Source organism: Homalodisca vitripennis, chromosome 4 (assembly GCF_021130785.1).
Source record: "Homalodisca vitripennis isolate AUS2020 chromosome 4, UT_GWSS_2.1, whole genome shotgun sequence".
In the NCBI taxonomy this organism is placed as follows: Eukaryota; Metazoa; Arthropoda; class Insecta; order Hemiptera; family Cicadellidae; genus Homalodisca; species Homalodisca vitripennis.
The window spans coordinates 122,800,929-122,822,245 of NC_060210.1; the positions used below are offsets into that span (position 1 = coordinate 122,800,929).

Here is a 21,317-nt window from a genome sequence, read left to right on the forward strand (position 1 = left end):
GGAACTGTCTATTAAGAGTTATTGCACTGGCAAGAAGGATGCCCAGGATGAAGGATTTTAAGAAGGATGTGTCAGGTCCATAATAATTTAGAGAGAAATTACAAAGTATTGCATGACTAAAACTTTGAGATGGGAATTTTCCTATGAATTTTGAAATATTGTCTTTAGAACAACATTCCAATATAGAATTTAATATTTTGCTTGAAAAAACACTATCTGAGAACTTTGACATAATGAGCATGTAGAGATAATACAACAAAAAAACAGCTGCGTTAAAGCATAAGTGTTTTCGGGAAGGTCACATAGAGATGTCTATGAGAATGTTTATATCCAATTTCCATAGCAAATAACAACGCTGACCCAGTTCAATACATTTTAGCCTTATCACAGAATATTTTAATTAAAACAGATTTTTTATCTTAAGATTCAACTCATTTAATAACCCTTCAATAGAATTTCATTTAACGTTCTGAGGACTATTTGTAATTCTGGATGACATTTGTTTATGCAAAAATTGCTGTTTTAAATAGCAAATCATCTCTACTAATAGTTTTATGGAATAATAAATAATATTATTGACTTATTCAAAATAGTAAAATTAAAACAAAATTGCCACAGCCACTGATGTAGTGGAAATGGCAGCCACCAGCTGCTCTTGGTAGTTAGACAACTAGTAGTTAATAGATTTAACTACCATCAGTCTTGGTATTGAAGTAGCCTACCCCACTTGGTTGTGTTGTTTTGTACTGTGAGAATGGATAACTCATAGATACTCAATATATTACAATGAATTTTATTTACAATCTTTAAAAGCATAATATACAAATGCTTTTATAAATAAACATTTGAGATTAGTTTTATGTACTCACTAATAATAATGTAAAGAAAACTAAATAATGTCTTCCCAATAAAAATATTATGTGTTTGTATTTTTGTAATACAATTATAAAAAATTAAATTTTTTCGCAGGCAAAAATTTTTATTTTGTAAAACTATATATGACAAAATAACTTGTTTTTTGTGGAAAACTTTAATTCAAACATAACATAACAGAACAAAAAATATACTGGATACAACTTGATATACACATGTTTTCCAAATCAATTGATGTTTTTAATGCATTATACCATTTAAGTTCAGTTTGAGTAAACAGTGCTTGAAATGATCAAATTGATTATTGCACACACCGATTTTTGACCCGGTTCTCAAAAGGTGGAATTTATTGTTAGTAACCTTAAAACTATTTACCTAAATCCAGACTTGAAATATAACATATACACAATGACCCACTTGTTAACTAACTGTAGTAGTGGCAGTAATTTTATTATGTTTACTATCAGACTGTTTTGAGATGTTATGTAAAGGTTACTTTTTTATTATAAATATCCCTTCCGGCTCAGTCAGAAAAAAGTTAGATTACACGTGTGGCCGTCATCTCAAAATTTCAAACTAAAGATGCATTATTAGTTTAGATGTTTAATTTGCACAACACTGATGGGACAGTAATCCTCAATGTCGGCATGTTAATACAATTGTAACAACACTTTCAAACATTTAGAAAGTCCATAATCTTGAAACCTTATAAGACAAAAATTATTATAACCGTGTAAGTTCTTTGAAAAAACGTGGGCATGATTCTGATACAATTAATCTGAAATTATGTCTGTAAACATACTCACTTATAATAGTTCAGTTGAATACTTCTATAACTAAATGGCCACCATCTTGAAACCTTAAAGTTATCAAAAAATAAGCAAGAATAAATGTTGCTTAGAATCACTTGACAATTTTATGAAGTGTGTCAATTGTGATTTATCGTGTGAAATACTCAAGATAAACATTTGCCGAAATTCGAATAAACGCCATCTTGAAATGTTTTATTGGTGAAGACTGGCTAACGAATTCGTCCAAATTATATATAAATACTGCCTCTGTACAAAGTTTAGTCTATTTCTATTAAGAACTATGATATACATTGTGTTCATAATTATTCCCCCAATTTGTATATTAGTTTAAAACTTTGTATGCCCGCTGTCTGGAAACCAAGTTATTTTTTATTTAATCATGAACTAACATTATTGTAAATGCCCCGATAATACTAAAACACTTTTGTTTTGTGTTATAATGCATAATAACTTATATATAATCAACCATTCTTTTTCAAAACTTTAAATGGCTGCCATCTTAAAATCTATAGAGATATTAAAAAAGGTGTACAACTTACAGAGGGCTGACTATGCTCTAAACAGTGAAAGCACGTATACGCACAAAACAATAAAATTGTTTGCCTTGATTTGTAATGATAGTAGTTATGAGCTAGTCCGCTAATGTGTGGGAAGTATAGTTCACTAGTGAGATGTGCTGCACACCACGTGGCAGCCTCTGTGCTTATTGATCAAAGCTAGACCAGTTTTTGTTTCACAAAAGGCAGTTTGGTAGTATCGTTCAAAGCCGCAAGTGTTTATTATGTGCCCACAAATCTTTTTTTTTGTGGGCAAATAAAAGAATCTAAAATTATTTACATATATTTTATTTTCCTTTTCTTACACAGAAAAGTAAATTAAATTCAGCTTTAAGAAAATATAGTGTTTATTTTTGATAATTATTGAGCACTAATCTAAAGTTAGGCAGCAACTATATGGTGCTTTATAGGTTAATTATCTGGAAGAACGTGAAAGTACTGAGATTCAACACATAGCAGACACAGCAATTGTGTTGAACAGAAATGAGTCCAAAATAATTACAACTTAATTAATTGTTGATTGAATCATCCGTATATTTTCTGTATTGCACAAATGGTGTTAGTAAACAGCTCAAGGATAGGCTCCTTCCTGAATCATGTCAAGTAAATGATACCCACCACAACTAGAGTTAATTATAACATAAGTAACAACAGCAAAAATTCCAAAACTATTTAATAATATAATATCAGAAAAATGTCCTTCAAATAAATATATATTGTTTAAAGCCAAAGAGGTGAGTAAAGGTACTGTGATATTGAGAACATAGAATTATGAAGCAGCTACTGTGCATCTACAACTGAGACAACATTGTCCAACTGTTAGTTATTTCAGTCTGTATTAGCTGCTCTAAAATTTTTAAAAAACATTGTGAGAATTGTTACTATTAGAAAAAACATCACATAGCTAGTGAAAGAAAGGTTATTAAAAGTTGAGTGAATGACTATTTTTACTTGATATTTTGGTTAGAGCTACCTGGCAAAGAACATGGGAAAGGAACCCCTTCCACCATCAATACGTTCTTCCCACACATGAACTTTTAGTTTCTTTACTCATCTCATAGGCAGTAAGTATATCAGTTCTTTTCCTAATCACATTTTACTCTTTACTTCAATGGTATCATACAAATCTTCCCGTCTTTGGTAGTATACTGGTATTTGTTTTCTTACATTGTCTATCTCAGCCAGGTCTGAAACAAACAAAAGCGCACATCTTAAGAACATTGAACACATTAATACTTGTAATAATAATTTATGTAGTAGAACATTTCGTATCAGAAAACAAATTTTCTCAGGTAAAAAAATTTTCTCAATCATTTTTTAAAAGATGAAATTAATTGCTACGAAACCTCAAGCCCAAATACTTATACTCAGTAAAAAATTATTTATGGTATAAAAAGTAAGTACACTGCAGAATATGATAATGTGCCAATAGTTATATTTAAAAAACTAATGATTTTATGTTAAAATTTCTTTTACATGACAATAAATTCTTTTTCGAAGAGTACCCAAATAGAATTTGGAAGGCGAACAGAACAAATACTCTGCATCTTGATATTAAATTTTTAAAGTAAACCAAATTTTTGGGTATCACGCTCGACTCCAACCTCTCATAGACTCCCCATCTTGACTCCTTAGGTAAGAAGCTTAAGACCAGTCTCTATGCATTAAGGTGCATAAGAACTATCTGCGACTCACACACAACATTAATGGGATATTTTGCGTTTTTTGAGTCCCATGTAAGATATTGTCTGGCTGTCTGGGGTGGTACATCAGCATCACATTTACAGGGAATCCTTGTATGCAGAAGAAAGCAATCAGAAACATAGTTGGGCTTCAGAATATGGACAGTTGTAGACAGTCATTCAAAACCCTCAATATGCTAACTGTTGTACTTTACATCAATGGGAAAAACTTATCAAGGAACACAGATGTACATCAGCACAACACTAGGAATACATCTATGTATACCCTTCCGATTCACAAACTTACCACTTATGAAAAGAAGCTGACATACATGGGAAGAAGATTCTACAACCATCTACCTCCGAGGCTGCAAAGCAAATCAGGCATTTAAACTGAAGACAGAACTTCATAATCGGCTGGTGGAATGACCATTCTCTTAAGTATAAAAGTTTCTTTAGCAAAACTTTTGAAGTAACTTTGAACTTGTTTTAAGTACTTTTTTACTACTTAACTGAATTATTAGTACGTAAATATTCTTCTGATGATATCACCAGCCATTTTTAACAATACTTGTGTGGACATGATTTTTTGGGTATGTACGAATGTTTTATGTAATCAAGACCCAAATAGTACCTGTTTATCGAAAATGCAATGACACTATTACTGATCTTAAAGAATATTTAAAACAAAGGAGCTTGTCTATTTGTCAGAGAGTAAGACCTACCAAGTATATTTCGAATGCTAAGACCTTTTATTGATACAGACAATTTAATCCAAACATTATAATAGACCAACTGAAGCATAATTTTAGATAATCTGGACAAGGTCCATGGGGTTACATCATGTCTAGATGATTCCTAGGAATGTAATGTTTGCAGAAAATCAAAGCTAAATTTGACTATGTAAAAAAACCTGAGAACAAATAATTATCACCAGTGTTGATTTTGATCATTACTATTTTCAAAACTCGATAAATAAGTAATTTTTATTGATTCATTATCATATGAGTGGCTATTCAAATATATTTATTTATTTCAAAATCAATATATTAATGAATAAAGTTATAATTTAGTAATCAAGACCGTTACGAAAGGAGACAATAAAATTGGCTAAAAAACATTCTATTACCTTTAAATTTATACGAGTAGCTGTATAACATTACCTAAATCCACAATGACTGTCTCCTCCTGGGAGTCAGCTTGTTGAAGGATTTTACCCCAGGGGTCCACCACCATGGAGTGTCCCCAGGCTACATAGTCCGCCGTCGTGTCCCGAGCTGGAGAGACGCCTGCTACAAACACCTGCTCGTCGACCGCCCGGGCACGCAACAGCAGTTCCCAGTGCAACGGTCCAGTGGTCATGTTGAAAGCTCCGGGGTACAACAGCATATCCACACCTGGTGTTGGCACACTTCACAGTCAGAAAATTAGTCCAAAACAATGAGATAAAAATCAATTTAATAGTTTCATATACAGTGTTTTAAAAACATCATTTTTTTACAGTTCATGAATAATATCTATTTAACTTTGAATCATATCGATGTTTTATGTAGACTGCATTATATTTTACTGTGGGATGAAACCATACATACAAATATACACAAAATTTACATCAATAATTGTGGGGGTCTACAATTATATATACCGGGTGAGGCAGATCACCCGAGCAGTATGTATAGCAGCAAAACAGTTTGGTGTATTTACATAAAACAAAGTGTTCTCCTGATAATTGCCCATGGGGAGTCCATTGAAGATATATTCATCTAAGTCTTCATACAGGGTTTTCCAAAATTAACGGTCGAATGTTTTGAATCTAAAACTTTTTTAATGTAAGCATAGGGTAAATCATACATAATTTGAAAGGCCTTGTTAAAAGGAGCTCATTTGCAAAAACAGTTTATGCTGTAATTTTTCACTCTTGTGTAGGTAACAATAAGATCCTTCTTCAATACCATTACATATTTTTACTGCTGAGGTACCTCCTGCAATATATGAGCCAATCACTGTTCAGTATCACTAATACTTAGCTCCTGGGTTACTGTAAAATTAATCTTATGATTGATTTATCAGCTGATAATTTTCACTGTACCACTAACTCTATTATGTGTTGGGTCATTGTTGATTTAATTTCTGTTAGTTTCTTAACTAGAACCTAATTTATTTTTTAACAGCTATTAATTCATCATTTTACTTACTTTTTGTGTGCTTTCACTGTAAATTATAGTGTTTCTTAGAAATGCTGTACACAAATGAAGAAGCATTCCAAATGTTAATGGTGTTAGGTGAATGTTTTTAGAACTAATCTACATTGAACGCTATCCAGACAATGAACCTCAATCATGAATGGCGTTCAAAGACTTGCTTGTCATGTGTGTGAAAAGAGACAGGCACAACCAAACAAAAATAAAGGAAAGACACTGGCTAGGGCTGTAAGAAGTGATAGGGCACCAGAAGTTTTGATAGCTGTTCAACTCAATCCAAGTGACTATTCCAGGAGTTCCTCTTGATTCAGGTGTGAGCCAAAGGTCAGTGTTAAGGATTTTGAGAGAGAATAAATTGCACCCGTACAGTTTATCACTACACCACGCGTTGCATGCTGATAACTACCTTCAAAGAATGAATTTTTGGTTGTGGGCTATAACACCATAACATGACGTACTGGACTTTGAATACCTGGTGTGTTATTGTTGGTAGCAATATTGTAGGTCCTTACTTCTTTTGCAGAACACCTTGTTGCAGACTCTTAAGACTTTTTGATTAATCACTTGCCTAACTTATTGATAAATTTAGCTGATGAAGACTTGGAAAATATGTGGTTCATGCACGATAGGGCACCACCTCATTACGCAAACAACGTTGCATCTCAATAGACACGTCAACCATATTAGTTTTTTTTTACATGTAGGTAGCAAATGTATAATAAGGTCAACTTTTATCTGCCACCTCTGTTGTTACTCTGTTAAATGTTAATTGATACGATACTGTGTCAATTGCAATCAGCAATTATACGACACCCTGCAGTTATTTGAAGCTATTTGGTAAATACAGATCCAAGCTCTTTATTATGTTATGATAGTTTGATTACTGTTTTTTTAGGACGTGAGTTGAGAAACCAGATATGCACATATAGAGAAAAATAAAAAGTAGTGGAAGGGGATTCAACTACTACAACTAGTACTGAGTAAGCTGTGTAACCTGTTGTCAGACTTCCATGAAATCCACCATTAAAGACTAAAGAATGTTCTTCAGCCAAGTGATCTCTTATTAAATACAATTTGAAGAATTCCACATTTCCCCTTTAAATGTGTTTAGGAATAAATTTCAGGGTTTCCACTCAAATCACTAAATTCATGGTAAAAAAATAGTAATATACAAATTAAAATAGAAAAAGTTGGTATTTTTCACACCGAGTGACCGATTTCAGTATCTAGTGCAAAAATGGGCCATAAACATGTGCAATGGACTGGGACTTGGCACCTGTTGCCGGTTCACTCATCTCAACTCAGCTTGAATACAGGTGTGTTTCATTTCTCCGACACGGCAAAATGGTGAAACTATCTAAAACATTTCACTAACGATGTCGACGATGTGTGCTAGAATGAACGGATGCAACTAAAAAATAGAAATTGATTTTAGATCTTGGCTATAAAACAAGTAGAAGGGGGCGGTAGGTTTGTTAAATAATGAGCATAAAAGGGGATAACAATTGCCGCTTGTATCATATCAGAGCTCTTACTATTACTCTGCCCATAGGAGTGGTTCTCACGAGCCAGAATTGTACAAGCCTATTCACAGCAACTCATGGGGATCGGTCCAGGTGCAATTTAGAGTGGTTTCAAAATGCTGATGGAATGCAGATAAAAGCTGTTGGCTGAGGCAGCGAAATAGGAGGGTACTTTCAGACAGCCAACGAAAGTTTTAGCATTCTACTGCGATTCAAGTTCCCCTTCCCCACCTCATTCAGCAGTAGTCTCTTGCTGAAACATCAACTAAGAATAATTTTTATTTTTTATAATGCTTCTCTGTTTCGTGATTTAAAGTGATGCATAAAAGAAAGAAGAATGTCAAGACAATTTAGTTTACTCCAACTTGAGTTTCAGTTTTCTATCATGATAGTTTTACCTAATGCTAATGCACTCAGAACTTAAGAAAGATGCCAGAATTAAAAAAAAAGTTATAACGAAATGTCCGAAAAATCATCTACAAACAAGTGTGGAATATTAACTTGTTTCTTGATTCTACAAACAGGACTACACTATACTTCTATTATAAGCCATTCAAAGTTTAAGTCGCACTTTTTTAAAAGGTAATAACATCAGAACTGAAATGAAAAACACCTGTATTTAAAGTTTCAGATCCAAAACTGGCAACAGAAGTTTATTTTTTGTTTGGAGTTTGTTTTTGATGATGGAAGGATTTTGAAAGAAACAGGGGTTTTCTGGACATTTGCCATTGAGATACAATACAATCAGTGATAAAATACAATCAGGAACACTAATTGTAACAATGTGTTATCAAATCCTGTTTCCTTCATGAGAAGTTGATATTTTAATGATATTTTTCACAGCAAACACAATAACATTTCATCACGCGAAATTGGTAACGAAATTTAGGTGTAATTCTGACATGCTCCCCTTAAAATAACCAAATCATTATTAAATGCACTTTTCTTACCATACAAAACTATTAGCAGTGGTGAGAAAATCTATTTATAAAGTACTATAGTTGTAAAATAAATAACGATAGTAAAATGTCAGGTAAACGATTATTTGTAAATATTAATATATTTTCTAAGGTTATTAATCTACCTAAATATAAATGACAAAAACAAACTTCTTGTCTTGGCTCAAGTTGTGAAAGTTAAACTTAGTAAATGACACTTGATGAAATGAAACTTAGGTCCGGTTCACATATGAGTGAGAATTAAGCAAGCCTAACAGCAGCAACTCATGGTGATTGGTCTTGGCATGATTTACTAGAATACCAGATTAAATGGAGTGGTTTACTTGAGCGAGCACGAGCTGGCTGACCGCAGCGTGCAGCAGCTTGTCACAGTTCTGGCAACGTTTTAGTATTTGGGGGAACATTGAAGAGTTCACACTGGCTACCGATTGTTGCAGTAGATTGTCAAACGTCATGGACATGCCAATCTTTGTAAAAATATGGATCTTGGTTGGAAGGAGTCCATAGAAGCTCAATAACGCATAAACATGAGCGTACTTTTTGTACACTATGATGTGAATATTCTATTGTTTTTTATTTGCAATATTTCATATGATATATGTAGACTAACTACTTAATCAAAACTGTGATTTATTTTTATTTGTTATACTGTTATAACTGTTATAAATCGCTGTGATCAATATATTCTTTAAAAATAAAAAAAATATTCCATTGAAAAACCAATAGTTCTAATTTTATTTGTATAGCACTGACTAACACCTAGTAATATTTTGAATTATGAATACCTTGTTTCCTGTAAATTTTCGACAGTTCACTAAACCTGAGGTCATAGCATATGCCAACTCCAATTTTTAGATTTGAAATATTGAATGTGGTCAAATCTTTTCCTGCACTGAGGCAATCGGATTCCTTAAATCTCACTCCTCCTGGAATGTCAATATCAAATAAATGTATCTAAAAAAAAAACAAAACAGTGTTAACAAAATTATTCCACTTTAAAACTACAATATAGATGTTGTCTGTTACATATTGTGCTTAGATAGATATTACTGATGCAAACTTCACTAAATAATAGCAAAAATCAAAACTATAAATATTCAACATGTAATTAGTATTGATATACATGTTGTCACAAGTTTTTAAAAGAACAACTGACTATTGTAGAAAATAAGTTAGCATGTTTACAATGTAAATTAGCCAGTAATGAGGCAAAGATTGAAGAAATGGCTGAAGAAGAGGAAAAATTTCTTGGGAAAATTGAAACCTTATCCCAAAAGTTAGCTGAAGCTGAAGCTCAGATTGAAAAAGAAAAGAAAAATGTAATGGAAATTCAAAACTTATCTGAAGACCATGACAGGAAACAGGAACAGATAATTGAAAAATATGTTACAAAAAGCAGGGATCTCGAGAAACAACTTTTAGTTTTGCACGCAGAAGTAGCCAAACAACAGCTGAAAACCTCAAGCAAAACTGACACTGTAACTCAAACTGAAAAATGTGAATTTTTTACGCAAGACAAGCCACAAAACTTAACGGCTATCTTGCTAGAAATATCCCAAATTAAATCCAGACAGAACAGCATGGAGACTACCCTTAAAGACTTGAGTGTTAACCCTCAGTGCCACTGTTCATCAAGTCAGCAAAAGCTAGTTGTATATGAGCAAAGCACCCAGACTGAAAATATCCCCCTACAAAACACCACAAGATGTTACCTGTCTACCACAAACACACATGTCAACATACAAAGACCTAAAGATGTGAAGACTAATTGGGGTAAACATAGAGACCAAATCAGTATCTCTCTCCAGTCTGAAAAGTTTAAGGCTTTCCAGAATAAAAACTACCCTCTTCCAAAGGAACAACCCCAAGCAGAGAATAAAAAGGATAATGGTTTATGCAATCAAAAGTCTAATGCAGTGGATTTGACAAAAACTTACACCAATGAGGAACTTAGACTTAGTTTAGAAAGTAACAACCTACCAAAATCAACTGAAATAAATAAAGCATCCACTGTTGAAGCCCCTGCCCTTGCACCCCCTTTATCGATGAGAAGGCCACCCATAACTGCTACAAGACTTGAGCCCTCAGAAACCTTCCTTGAGTTTTATGAAAAGAATATAGAACATGTCAAAGCCAATTATCATAGAAATCAACTTGCTCCTATAAAAATGAACATCTCACCTTTTTTAGAACCAGGCAGCAACGTCAGACCTCCAATATAAAAAGTAATGCATCTTCCTTAGAGCAAAACAAATCTTCAAGAAACAAAATATTTAACTTAACAGTTCTCCATCAGAATATACAGGACTTATCTAACAGATCAAATAGACTGATACACTTTATAGAAAATCTGAAACCAACACCTAATATAATAATACTAAGTGAACACAGTCTCAAATCTCAGGAAATTGAAAATGTTGCTCCAATACCTGGATATATCCTCAGAGCACATTTCTGTAGGGAAAAGCATATAAGGGGTGGGGTTGCAATTTATGTAGAAGATACCTTAGAAAGGAGTACCTTTAACGTACCAATCAGTCAGTACTGCGAAGAACTTGTATGTGAAATGGCTTTGGTAAAGGTTATGCTCAATACCACCTGCTTATACATAATGGGTACCTACAGATCACCATCATCCAACTTAGACGAATCACTTAATATTCTCTCAAAAACTATTGAAATCAGTAAACTGGAAAGTTCAAACCTTCTAATCATGGGAGATATAAATGTAGACATTTTAAAACCTGACAGAAGATCAGGTAAATTACAGGAGATGTTGGCTTCTCACAGCATTCAGAGGCTGGAGCTACCACCTACCAGAGTAACCTCCAACACCATTTCATCAATTGACTGGATATACTTACTAACTTAAGAAGTGAAGAACTAACTACAACTGTGTACGATTCTGGTCTATCAGACCACACTGCTCAAGTCTGTACTATTAAAACAGAGTACGTAATTGAGAATTTCAGTAGTACATATCGAACCTTCAAGACAGAAAACCTCCTTGAACTAAAATGTCTACTTCAACATGAAAACTGGCATGACATTGAACAATTTGACACCGTTGAAGAAGCCTACAACAGCTTCATAAGGACAGTGACAATGGCCCTGGATGCTGCCTGCCCCAGAAAATTAAAGAAACCTAGAAAGAAATTAAAACCTAAATTCTTTGCAGATGAAGAAGCCAGCAGGCTTAAAGAAAACTTTCTAAGACTACAACATCAGTTTGAAACAACAGGGGAACTCGACATCAAACAAGACGCAGCAAATGCTAAGAAATCCTATGACCAACGCTTAAAACTACTGAGACAAGAGGCCTCCGCCAACTTCATAGAAAGAGCTGACGACAAGCCCAAAGCCATGTGGAAAATAGTTAATAATGCCCGTAACCAAAACAGGAACTCTACAGATGACATAAAACTGAAAATAAATGGACAACTTTCACATAACCCTCAAGAAGTCGCTAATCATCTGAATTTATTTTTTGTTAATATGGCAGAAACAACACTACAAAAAATCCCAGCGGATGAGAAGAAAGAATTGGAATCTGTGGAACCACATGAAACAGCATTAATGGAAACAATGACCAAAACGAGCATCGAAGAGGTTAAAGATACAATTAAAAACCTCAAATTCAAAAATTCAGCCGGTATTGATGAAATTTCTTCCAAAGTATTAAAATTTTGTGCTGACGAACTAGCCCCCCCATTGGTTGCCATATTCAACAAATCTTTTAAAGAGGGTCAATTCCCCTCAAAATTAAAAATTTCGAAAGTGTTCCCTAAATTTAAAAGTGGGTGCAAACATGATGCAAACAACTACAGACCAATTTCACTGATTTCAACATTTTCAAAATTATGTGAAAGAATTGTTCTCCAAAGACTCCTGGACCATTGCGCTCAGCACAATCTCTTAAATGAAAACCAACATGGATTTACAAAAGGGAAGTCAACTACAACGGCATTGATCAAACTAATAGAATCAGTGACAGACAGCATTGAAGAGGGAAAACTGACCACAGCTTTGTTTCTTGATTTAAGTAAGGCGTTTGATTGCCTCAGCCACAACATCATTCTGAAGAAATTGGAATTGCTTGGAATCAAAGGGACAGCAAATAATTGGTTTGAGAGCTACTTAAAGGGTCGTACCCAACTAGTAGAGCTCTACCACTCATCAAATGGTATCACAAAGGCAGTCAGATCAAAAGTCCTTCCAGTGCTGAGAGGTGTGCCACAAGGTTCCGTATTAGGACCAGTGATTTTCATTCTCTTTACCAATGATCTACCCCAACACCTAGGAAACTACTGCACACCTCTAATGTATGCGGACGACACTACCTTATTTCTGACCCAACGTTCAGCAGATGGCCTTGCGGTCTCATCTTATACAGCTCTCAATATGGCCATCCAATATTGCTATGGAAATGACCTTGTAGTAAATCCATCAAAGACTAACCAGATCGCTTTTGGAAGGAGAGCATCAGAAGTCCCAACCATTCCAGATGTCAGTATTGAAGATCATTTAAAATTCCTTGGAGTAACAGTGGATACCGAATTAATTGGATTAATCACGTCGACAATCTTAGTAAAAAACTCAACACTGGTCACTTTGTCATCAAGCAAATTCTTTCTCTCAGTAGCCTTGAAACAGCAAAAGTAACTTACTTTTCCCTTTTTGAATCTCACCTGCGCTATGGTCTTGCTGCCTAGGGTGGAACTACTGCTTCAAATCTCCAACGGATACTTATCATACAAAAGAAATGTATTAGAACACTGGCGGGATTACAACCTCTGGAGAGCTGTAGAGAGGCATTCAAGTCTCTGAGGATTCTCACTGTCACTTCGCTTTACATTCAAGAAGTAATAATGTACGCTGATGGGGAGAATCTTCCAAGGACCAATGATGTACACCACTACAACACCAGAAATGTACACCTCTACAGCCTTCCTGTACATCGTCTGAGGCTTTATGAGCGAAAACCATCATATATGGGAATGAAGCTCCACAATCTCCTACCACCTCACCTGCTGTCCAAAAGAGGAAAGGAACTCAAGATAGCACTACATCAATGGCTTCTAGACCGGCCATTCTACACGCTGGAAGAGTATCTTCAAAAAACCTTTCCCTGATGTTTATGTATTTAATGACACTGTTTATAATCTCAAAGATTGTAAATAAAGATATTCTCATTCTCATTCTCATTCTCATATTCCTATGTTAGTTTCACCATTTTTTTTCAATAATTACAGGAGAATTGTTCAACACCCATCTGGATTTCCAATCTACAAACACGGAAAAGACAGTAAAACTTCTACAACTAATCAGCTGATATTAAGTTTGGTTGGTGGATTGAGGATAACAACGACACGTGTTTTAGTAATTAGCTGTTTGACACCAAACAAAATCACTCTCATTAGGTAACATTGGAACTTTGGAAGCCCAGGTAGAGTCCTATGGATGGATGTGTTCCAAATCCACAAAAGGCACATATAGAGTGAAAGAGCTTTTGATTGATACCAAATATGTACGTGAAATAATAGTTTCATATACGTAAAATCACAGTACAAAAATCAAGAATTCTTTTAATTAACTGGCATCAAAACAATAAAGCATTTACTAACCATCTTTTAAACCTATTTTTTTCTATTTCGCTCAGATAATACCATAGAATTATGACTTAAAAAATAATGGTTGTTTGAAAATTGTTTATTGGTTGAATAACGATCAATTTTATCTACCCAAACTTATTAACGTAATATCACAAACTTACCTTCCTATGTTTAGCCAGCAGCTCACCACTGGGACTCCAAACGGTGGTAGTATTGTAGAACTTGTTTCCCTCCCGTTCCGGTATGGAACCCGCAACCAGAAACACCTTATTGGCTTTCGCCTCCTCAGAGAGGGTTTTTGATGTTTCACCATTTGGTATAGGCTCAGCATATTTGGGAAAATGTTCTGAAATTCCGATAAGACAGCTCAACGTATTATACCCTAACAAACTTCAATATGTTTCAGATAAATAAATGTAACCCATCGCTTAATATCAAACTTAAAATATTTAGATACTTCAAATTTTAGACACTTACTTCTCCAAGAGTGTTGCCGATCAAGTTACATTGGTAAGCAAGAGAATTACTGTTGTATTAAGTAAATGAATGCAGCTCTTATCTTAAAAAAGCACATACAATTAGGCCATAAAGTATGAAATGTATGTACATATTAACAGTTAATTGGCTGGAAAATTTTCATTTCCATCTGTCTAAAGTTAGTACGAGGGGTATTAGAAAAATAAGGTTCCCATGATTTTTTAAATAGACAGCTCTATATTTCTACATAGTGTTATACATCAATTTAAAACTTAAAAGTTAAGCTATTTTTCCACATAATCACCGTTTCTGTCCAAACATTTTTGTAGACGATGCTGCAACTTTTCTATCCCCATGTTGTAGAATTCTGCCGCCAAACGTTTGAGGAATCGAGTAATCTCTTCCTTGACTTCATCATCGGTACTGAAGCGTTGGCCACCCAAGTGTTCCTTTAATTTTGGGAATAAGCGATAATCACTTGGGGCTAGGTCTGGGCTGTAGGGGAGATGGAGGCACAATAGTCCAGCCAAACTTTGTCAGCAGTTCTTGAGTTTGACGTGAGACATGAGGTCGAGCGTTGTCACGGAGAACGTCCTCACGCCACTGGACAATCTTCCTCTCCGGCGGTTCTGGATCGCGCGTCTGTTTTCTTAATGTGTCGCAATATCTGTCAGAGTTTACTGTTGTTCCATGAGGCAAAAGTCGATCAAAAGCAGACCCTTCCTGTCCCAAAAGACGAAACTGAAGCCCGTCCACTTCGGTTTTCATCGTGGATTTCCATGCGGCCTTCACTGAATTCTCTACACCATTTCCGAACGTGTTAAACAGATGTGCAGTTTTCCCCATAATCTTCGATTAACTGACGATGAATTTCAATAGGTGAAATCTGTTTTGCATTTAAAAAACGTATCACAGCACGAATTTCGCATCTGGCGGTAACAACGATAAAGAGCTCCATCTTTGAAGGCAGCTAGGCCGGCACTTTTGGACGTAGCGAGGCGCGAGTGGTATGAATAGAGAGAGGGACAGCTGATGAGTAAGACTGTGTCGCCAGATTTCTCCCATCACATCGCATTCTGTCTCAGCGGCAAAGGGAACCTTATTTTTCTAATACCCCTCGTATTAATTGCCTTAACAACATCAAATAAAGGGCAAATTTGCTACACAAATATTATATCATTGGCTGAGAATTAGCAAGTCTATCATTCGAGGGGGTGGAAAAATTTAATTTTTATCTGTCCATCTGTCCACACATCTGACAAACTGATCTATAGGCTTGAAATTTTGCTTGACGCTTTATTTTTATATCGGTAACATCGAGTTCAATGATGGTGCATGTTACTCCATAGAGTATGGCTGGATAGAAATCTTTGGTATACATAAAATTTCCAAGACACTCTCATCGGATGGGCCATCCACCCAATATTAGCATGTGATGGTTATTGTATAAAAAAAGTATTTTACGATAGGGTATATAATTGTGCAAAGTTTCTTTATTTTATCAGCAATGATTTAAAAACGTTAAGGTGTTTCAAAACATTTCTGTATATTTGCAGAATTTGTTACAATAGCAGTTTAAAATGTGTGGCGCACCTAAAAATTCCGTTAGTTGTGAAGTGCGGTAATACGGTTTTTGTTGGCTAAAGAGGAGATTTATGGCTAACTCTGTGAAGTTTAAGAGAACGATGTGATTACTGAAAGTGGAGTGTGTCAGTGGGTCTTTATGTTTAAAAATGCCCAAACCATTGTTCATGATGATGAATGAAGTGGACTGCCAAGCATTGTGGCTGATGAAATTGTCTCTAAAGTCGATGAGAAGATTAAAGGAGACCGCCGATTCACAATAACAGAACTCTCATTTAGTTTTCCTCAAATTTTAAGGAGTTTGTTACACAAAATTGTTACACAGAAGTTGGGTTACTATAAATTTTGTGTGATATGGGTACCCAAAATCATTTCTGTTACAAAATTCCCATAAAAATTTGTATATGGCTGCTTCATTCACATTTTTGGTCACTTAAGAAAAGTATTGTGACTCACTACTCGATCTATTCATTACAGGAGACAAGAGTACTAATTGTTTTTGCATAAATGAGTGCAAGCAATAGATCACCCACTTAATACTATTCTTACAGTAGTGAGTCTGCTGGTCCTCAAAGAGTTAAAAGATATACATTACCTTATAGAAATGTTATGCAAATGTTTTTATAAAAGTATTCATGTTCTTATTTTATTGATTCAGAAATGTACGATGTGTCAACTAATGACTTTGGAAGAAATATAGAACACGTTAATATTGTTTCTAATACTAATTTCTCAAAAACCCCAATTAAGTTCTAGTTGTCTATGATAAAAAATGACAGTGTTATGAATTTTGATGTAAAACTCTGCAAAATGTATGAAACTGGGCTGACCCTTTAAGACAAGTCTCTAATGAAAAGCCTGGCAATATGTGAACATATAGTAAGCAAATTGCCTACAGCAGCAGAGTTAATAAACAACAATTACCTGCCAATCAAAGCTTCATGTAGGCTACTATTAATTAGGATGATTTCAAACTATTAAAATAATTGAGTTTTAATTGTAAAAGAAGAATTACAAGGATTATCTCTGTCTTAAAATCCAATAAGTAGTTCATCAATGCCAGAAAAATATAAATAACTAAATATAACTACTTTTCTCTGAGAAGACTATGAACATTTTGACTGATCTTATGTTACTACACAAATAACATAGTCAAACGGTAAATGGTTATGGTAATAAGATGGTTCTTATTATAATAAGTATAATGAATGAGGCAATTGAGAGTTACTATTGTTCCGGACATAAGTTTTTAACCCAGTTTAGGTTATACTGTAAAACATTACACCATTGGTTCCATAACATGTTTAATCTAAATACACCTTTTACTCTTGATTTACTTAAATTTGAAACTGTTTAGCAATTCCACTTATACAAATTGACTTTAAATGTTTAATAAACAACAAATCATAACACAAAATTTATAACACTGTCATTTTTTATCATAGACAACTAGAACTCAATTGGGGTTTTTGAGAAATTAGTATTAGAAACAATATTAACGTGTTCTATATTTAAACTTAGAAATATAGATTATTTCAATTTTTGAAGATCCAACTCTATATTTCTTCCAAAGTCATTAGTTGACACATCGTACATTTCTGAATCAATAAAATAAGAACATAAAATAAGATCATGTAATAAAAACCAGTATTCAAAATATAATTATATAATGGTTTGGTTGGAAAAATATTACTCAACAAACTTGAAGTACATAAACTAAACTAAATCGTGAATTATACCCCTTTGAATATCTTTCTATACAGGTGAAGAATTACAAATAAATACAGTTCTGATGGTATGTTTATTCATTAGTTTCCATTCTTAGATTTTTACATTCGACATAAACAAACAACTGTGATTGAAACAGTATTTTATATGTATATGGATTTACATGGCACCACGCATTCATAGCAGTGGGATTAGGTAAATCTACTTTTCTTGTAACACAAACTTCATGTCAACAAATTACAAAAAAATTCAGTTAAGAAACACAAATATTGAAAAAAGGGGAAAACAACTTACAGGTCACTAGAAGCCAAGAACTATAATGAATCTAATCACCTTCCTTCCCTGATTCTTGAGAGCCCCACTTCAAATAAATAATTGTGACCTTAACTCTCCAGGAATATAGCTCTTATCGCTTGTATTTAACAGTGATTCAATCTAACAGTACGACCTATCAGTTGTTAATATAAATCTTGGATAAAATGAACACTTACTTGTTCCATATGGACTGTTGAAGCACTCTGGCAACACAATTAGAGAGGAATTATTGGCAGTTGCGTCTCGTATAAGCTTAATAGCTCTCTGGAGGTTTTCTCTTAAGTCTTCCCCAACAGCCATCTGCACTAATGCAACGCGAAGAGCTTAAAAACAAACAAATTTATTATTATTTAAACTATAATTTTTATCTCTGATTCAAACAACTGAAGCATATTTTTATTTTCAAATTTTTTATTATTTCGGCTGACTTAATTATTTATAGAGTATGTGGTAATTTAACCAAAAGTGTAAAATTAAAAATAATATTGAACCCATAACAATATTTTCTGACTGTTGGAAGGTTTATAGTTCTGAGGAACTCTGGAAAGCAGGATTTGTGCATTTCATGGTGAATGTATCATTTCATGAATCCAGAAACTGAGGCAAGTTACAAAGTTGTGGGGAATTGCAAAATGAGAAATAAGAGGTACCTCTGTCATCATCTAGACATCTAATTTGGCGGAATATATACATGATAATTGGGAGTAATGGCGACTGGCGACGATGCTTCAAACTCAATTCTTGTCAACATTGCTTCTTTTCGGAAGGCAGAAAAGAAGAACCACTTATCAAATAAAGTCTGTTCTATCTAATGATGTAGTATTTTTAGGCCCTTAGTAAGAAAAACTCCAAAAATAGTGACCTCCACCTCCGTATCATACCAAAGTAGGCAATCTAATTCATGTTCATCACCATTGTACTTGTGGCCATTACTCAAATACCATATAAATGATTTCACTTTGAATTAATTTAAAACAAAATTGTTACTTATTACAATAAAAACAGCTAATAATTCATTTAAATATCTATACTTAGAATGTTTCTCTATTCGATGTTTAGTATTCTAATCCATAATTTAGTTCACAGATTCGATTGATGTGGTAATCACTTATTATACTGCACCCCTATGGATATGAGTTATGTGCGGAATGCGTGTTGAGTAATGGTAGAGGAGCAGTGATGGCAGAAACATGTCAGTCACACCATCTGCATTCTCGCTACTCTATTGTTCTTCTTAGATCTACTGTTTGTTCTTAGACTTTCATTGAATTTATATAACTGAAAGTAATTTATTTCATAAAAATTACTTGGTGCTAATCTGTATATGAATATAATACTAATGTAAACTACACATATACAAACCTATATAACTGTAGGGTTGGGTTCATTGTGTGTACTAATTTGGTAAATTACTTGGGTAGGGTACGATAAGCGGACCTGGTTTTTTATATTGAAATTGGCAAACGATATTACTTAATCATAACTATCAATATAACCAATCGATATTGATTAATTATTTTGAACAATTAACTTAATCTATATCAACAGCTGTAAACACTCTAAAATAATACACATAACCGTATTATATAAATATACGATTACGCATTTATATAACAATAATAATTATTATACATAGGTACACGTAATAATATAATTATGTGTGCATAATTATAAACAATTCAATAATTATGAAATAAACAATATGAATTGTGGCTCATAATTATTTATGAGGTTTCCTGTTTGATCATTCTCATTCTGCTTCATTTATTATTTATACCATTTCTTAATTATTTATGAGTTTTCCTATATAGGCTACTCATATTTTAATTTAAAACATATAATTGTTATTTAGGACTATAGATACTTTTATATCAATTGATAGTCTAGGATTCGAAATGCGAATATAAGGTATCGATGATTATATTCTTCGATATAAAAAACCGGGTCAGCTTATCTTACCCTACCCAATTATTTATATACCAAACAGGATTTATTTGGTACAGGATATTTAGGTAATTGCAGACTCACTACTCTCTAAATGATGAAATGTAGACTGTTATTTTGGAAGATTTAATCTGCATGGTGTAATAGGCTTACTATTTACATATTCTCAAAAATGTATGCAATAACTTACCAATGCAGCAGAGTATTGCTTGGACCAGTTAAAAAAATAGTCTTGCTCACGATTTTAAATGTATGTAGTAGTATTTATTCATTATTCCTTTTCATGAAGAGTAAATGTTTAGGTAATAATTAAGCTTAAGCACCATAAACCATAATAATAATAAAAGTACTGGTTACCTACTTTTAAGTTTTTCCATTTCTTTACGGGCTACAACGAGGGTGAATCTGAACTAAAGTTACAAGTTACTTCAACTTCTCAATTAGAAGATTTAATCTAATTCATTGCCTGAGATAACCTCGATTACAGATAGCAAGACGTTATTTAGCCTTACATAAACAAATGTTTGCCTGTATCCGTATCACTGACCACTGTCAGCTGGTGATAACGACAAAATAACGTGAGATGAAAATGATGAGGAGTAAAGGACCACAGAGTATACAGATTTTACCCATTCGTTGCAGCACTTGTCCGTTCCCAATGGGATGAGACATTTTTGTTTCAATTACTCAGAAATCAGAAATTCTTTATTGGCAGACAGAATAACACTACAAAATAGCATCAAGCTTGTTGCTTGAGTTGCCATTAAAAACTCTTCGGAAAAAAATCAAGATGTTCCTCCTTGAGAAATTATTTTATGATAGTATACAAAATTACCAAAATGATGTTTTGTTAATTATTATAGTATAATTAATATTAAGTGACGGCTGCAAATTGTTTTTGAATAATGCAAGTTTAATACATTTTTCTGATTAATCCATGATCAAATGCTCTGGAATTTTGATAAGGTTTAGAAGAAAATTAGAAAACAAAAATAAATGCCTAAAATCGTGACAAGGTTTATTATCATTTTGTTTGAGAAAGAAATGAGG

At 33.7% G+C, this 21,317-nt stretch overlaps 1 protein-coding gene across 2 annotated transcripts; it reads right to left on the reverse strand.

The window, feature by feature from the left end:
* Positions 1 to 779: 779 nt before the first annotated feature.
* LOC124360081 (omega-amidase NIT2) lies at positions 780 to 20,831 on the reverse strand. Of its 2 annotated transcripts, none has more exons than XM_046813365.1 (6): positions 20,629 to 20,831; positions 18,500 to 18,646; positions 14,381 to 14,565; positions 9,393 to 9,561; positions 5,088 to 5,321; positions 780 to 3,429 (listed from the first exon to the last, which is right to left on the reverse strand). In XM_046813365.1, exons 1-6 carry the CDS (start codon positions 20,642 to 20,644, stop codon positions 3,332 to 3,334), a joined length of 849 nt encoding a protein of 282 aa, XP_046669321.1. In that variant the 5' UTR covers positions 20,645 to 20,831; the 3' UTR covers positions 780 to 3,331. The 2 variants fall into 2 exon arrangements, with proteins under 2 accessions (XP_046669321.1, XP_046669322.1); XM_046813366.1 differs by lacking the exon at positions 20,629 to 20,831 and adding an exon at positions 20,458 to 20,620.
* Positions 20,832 to 21,317: the final 486 nt, after the last annotated feature.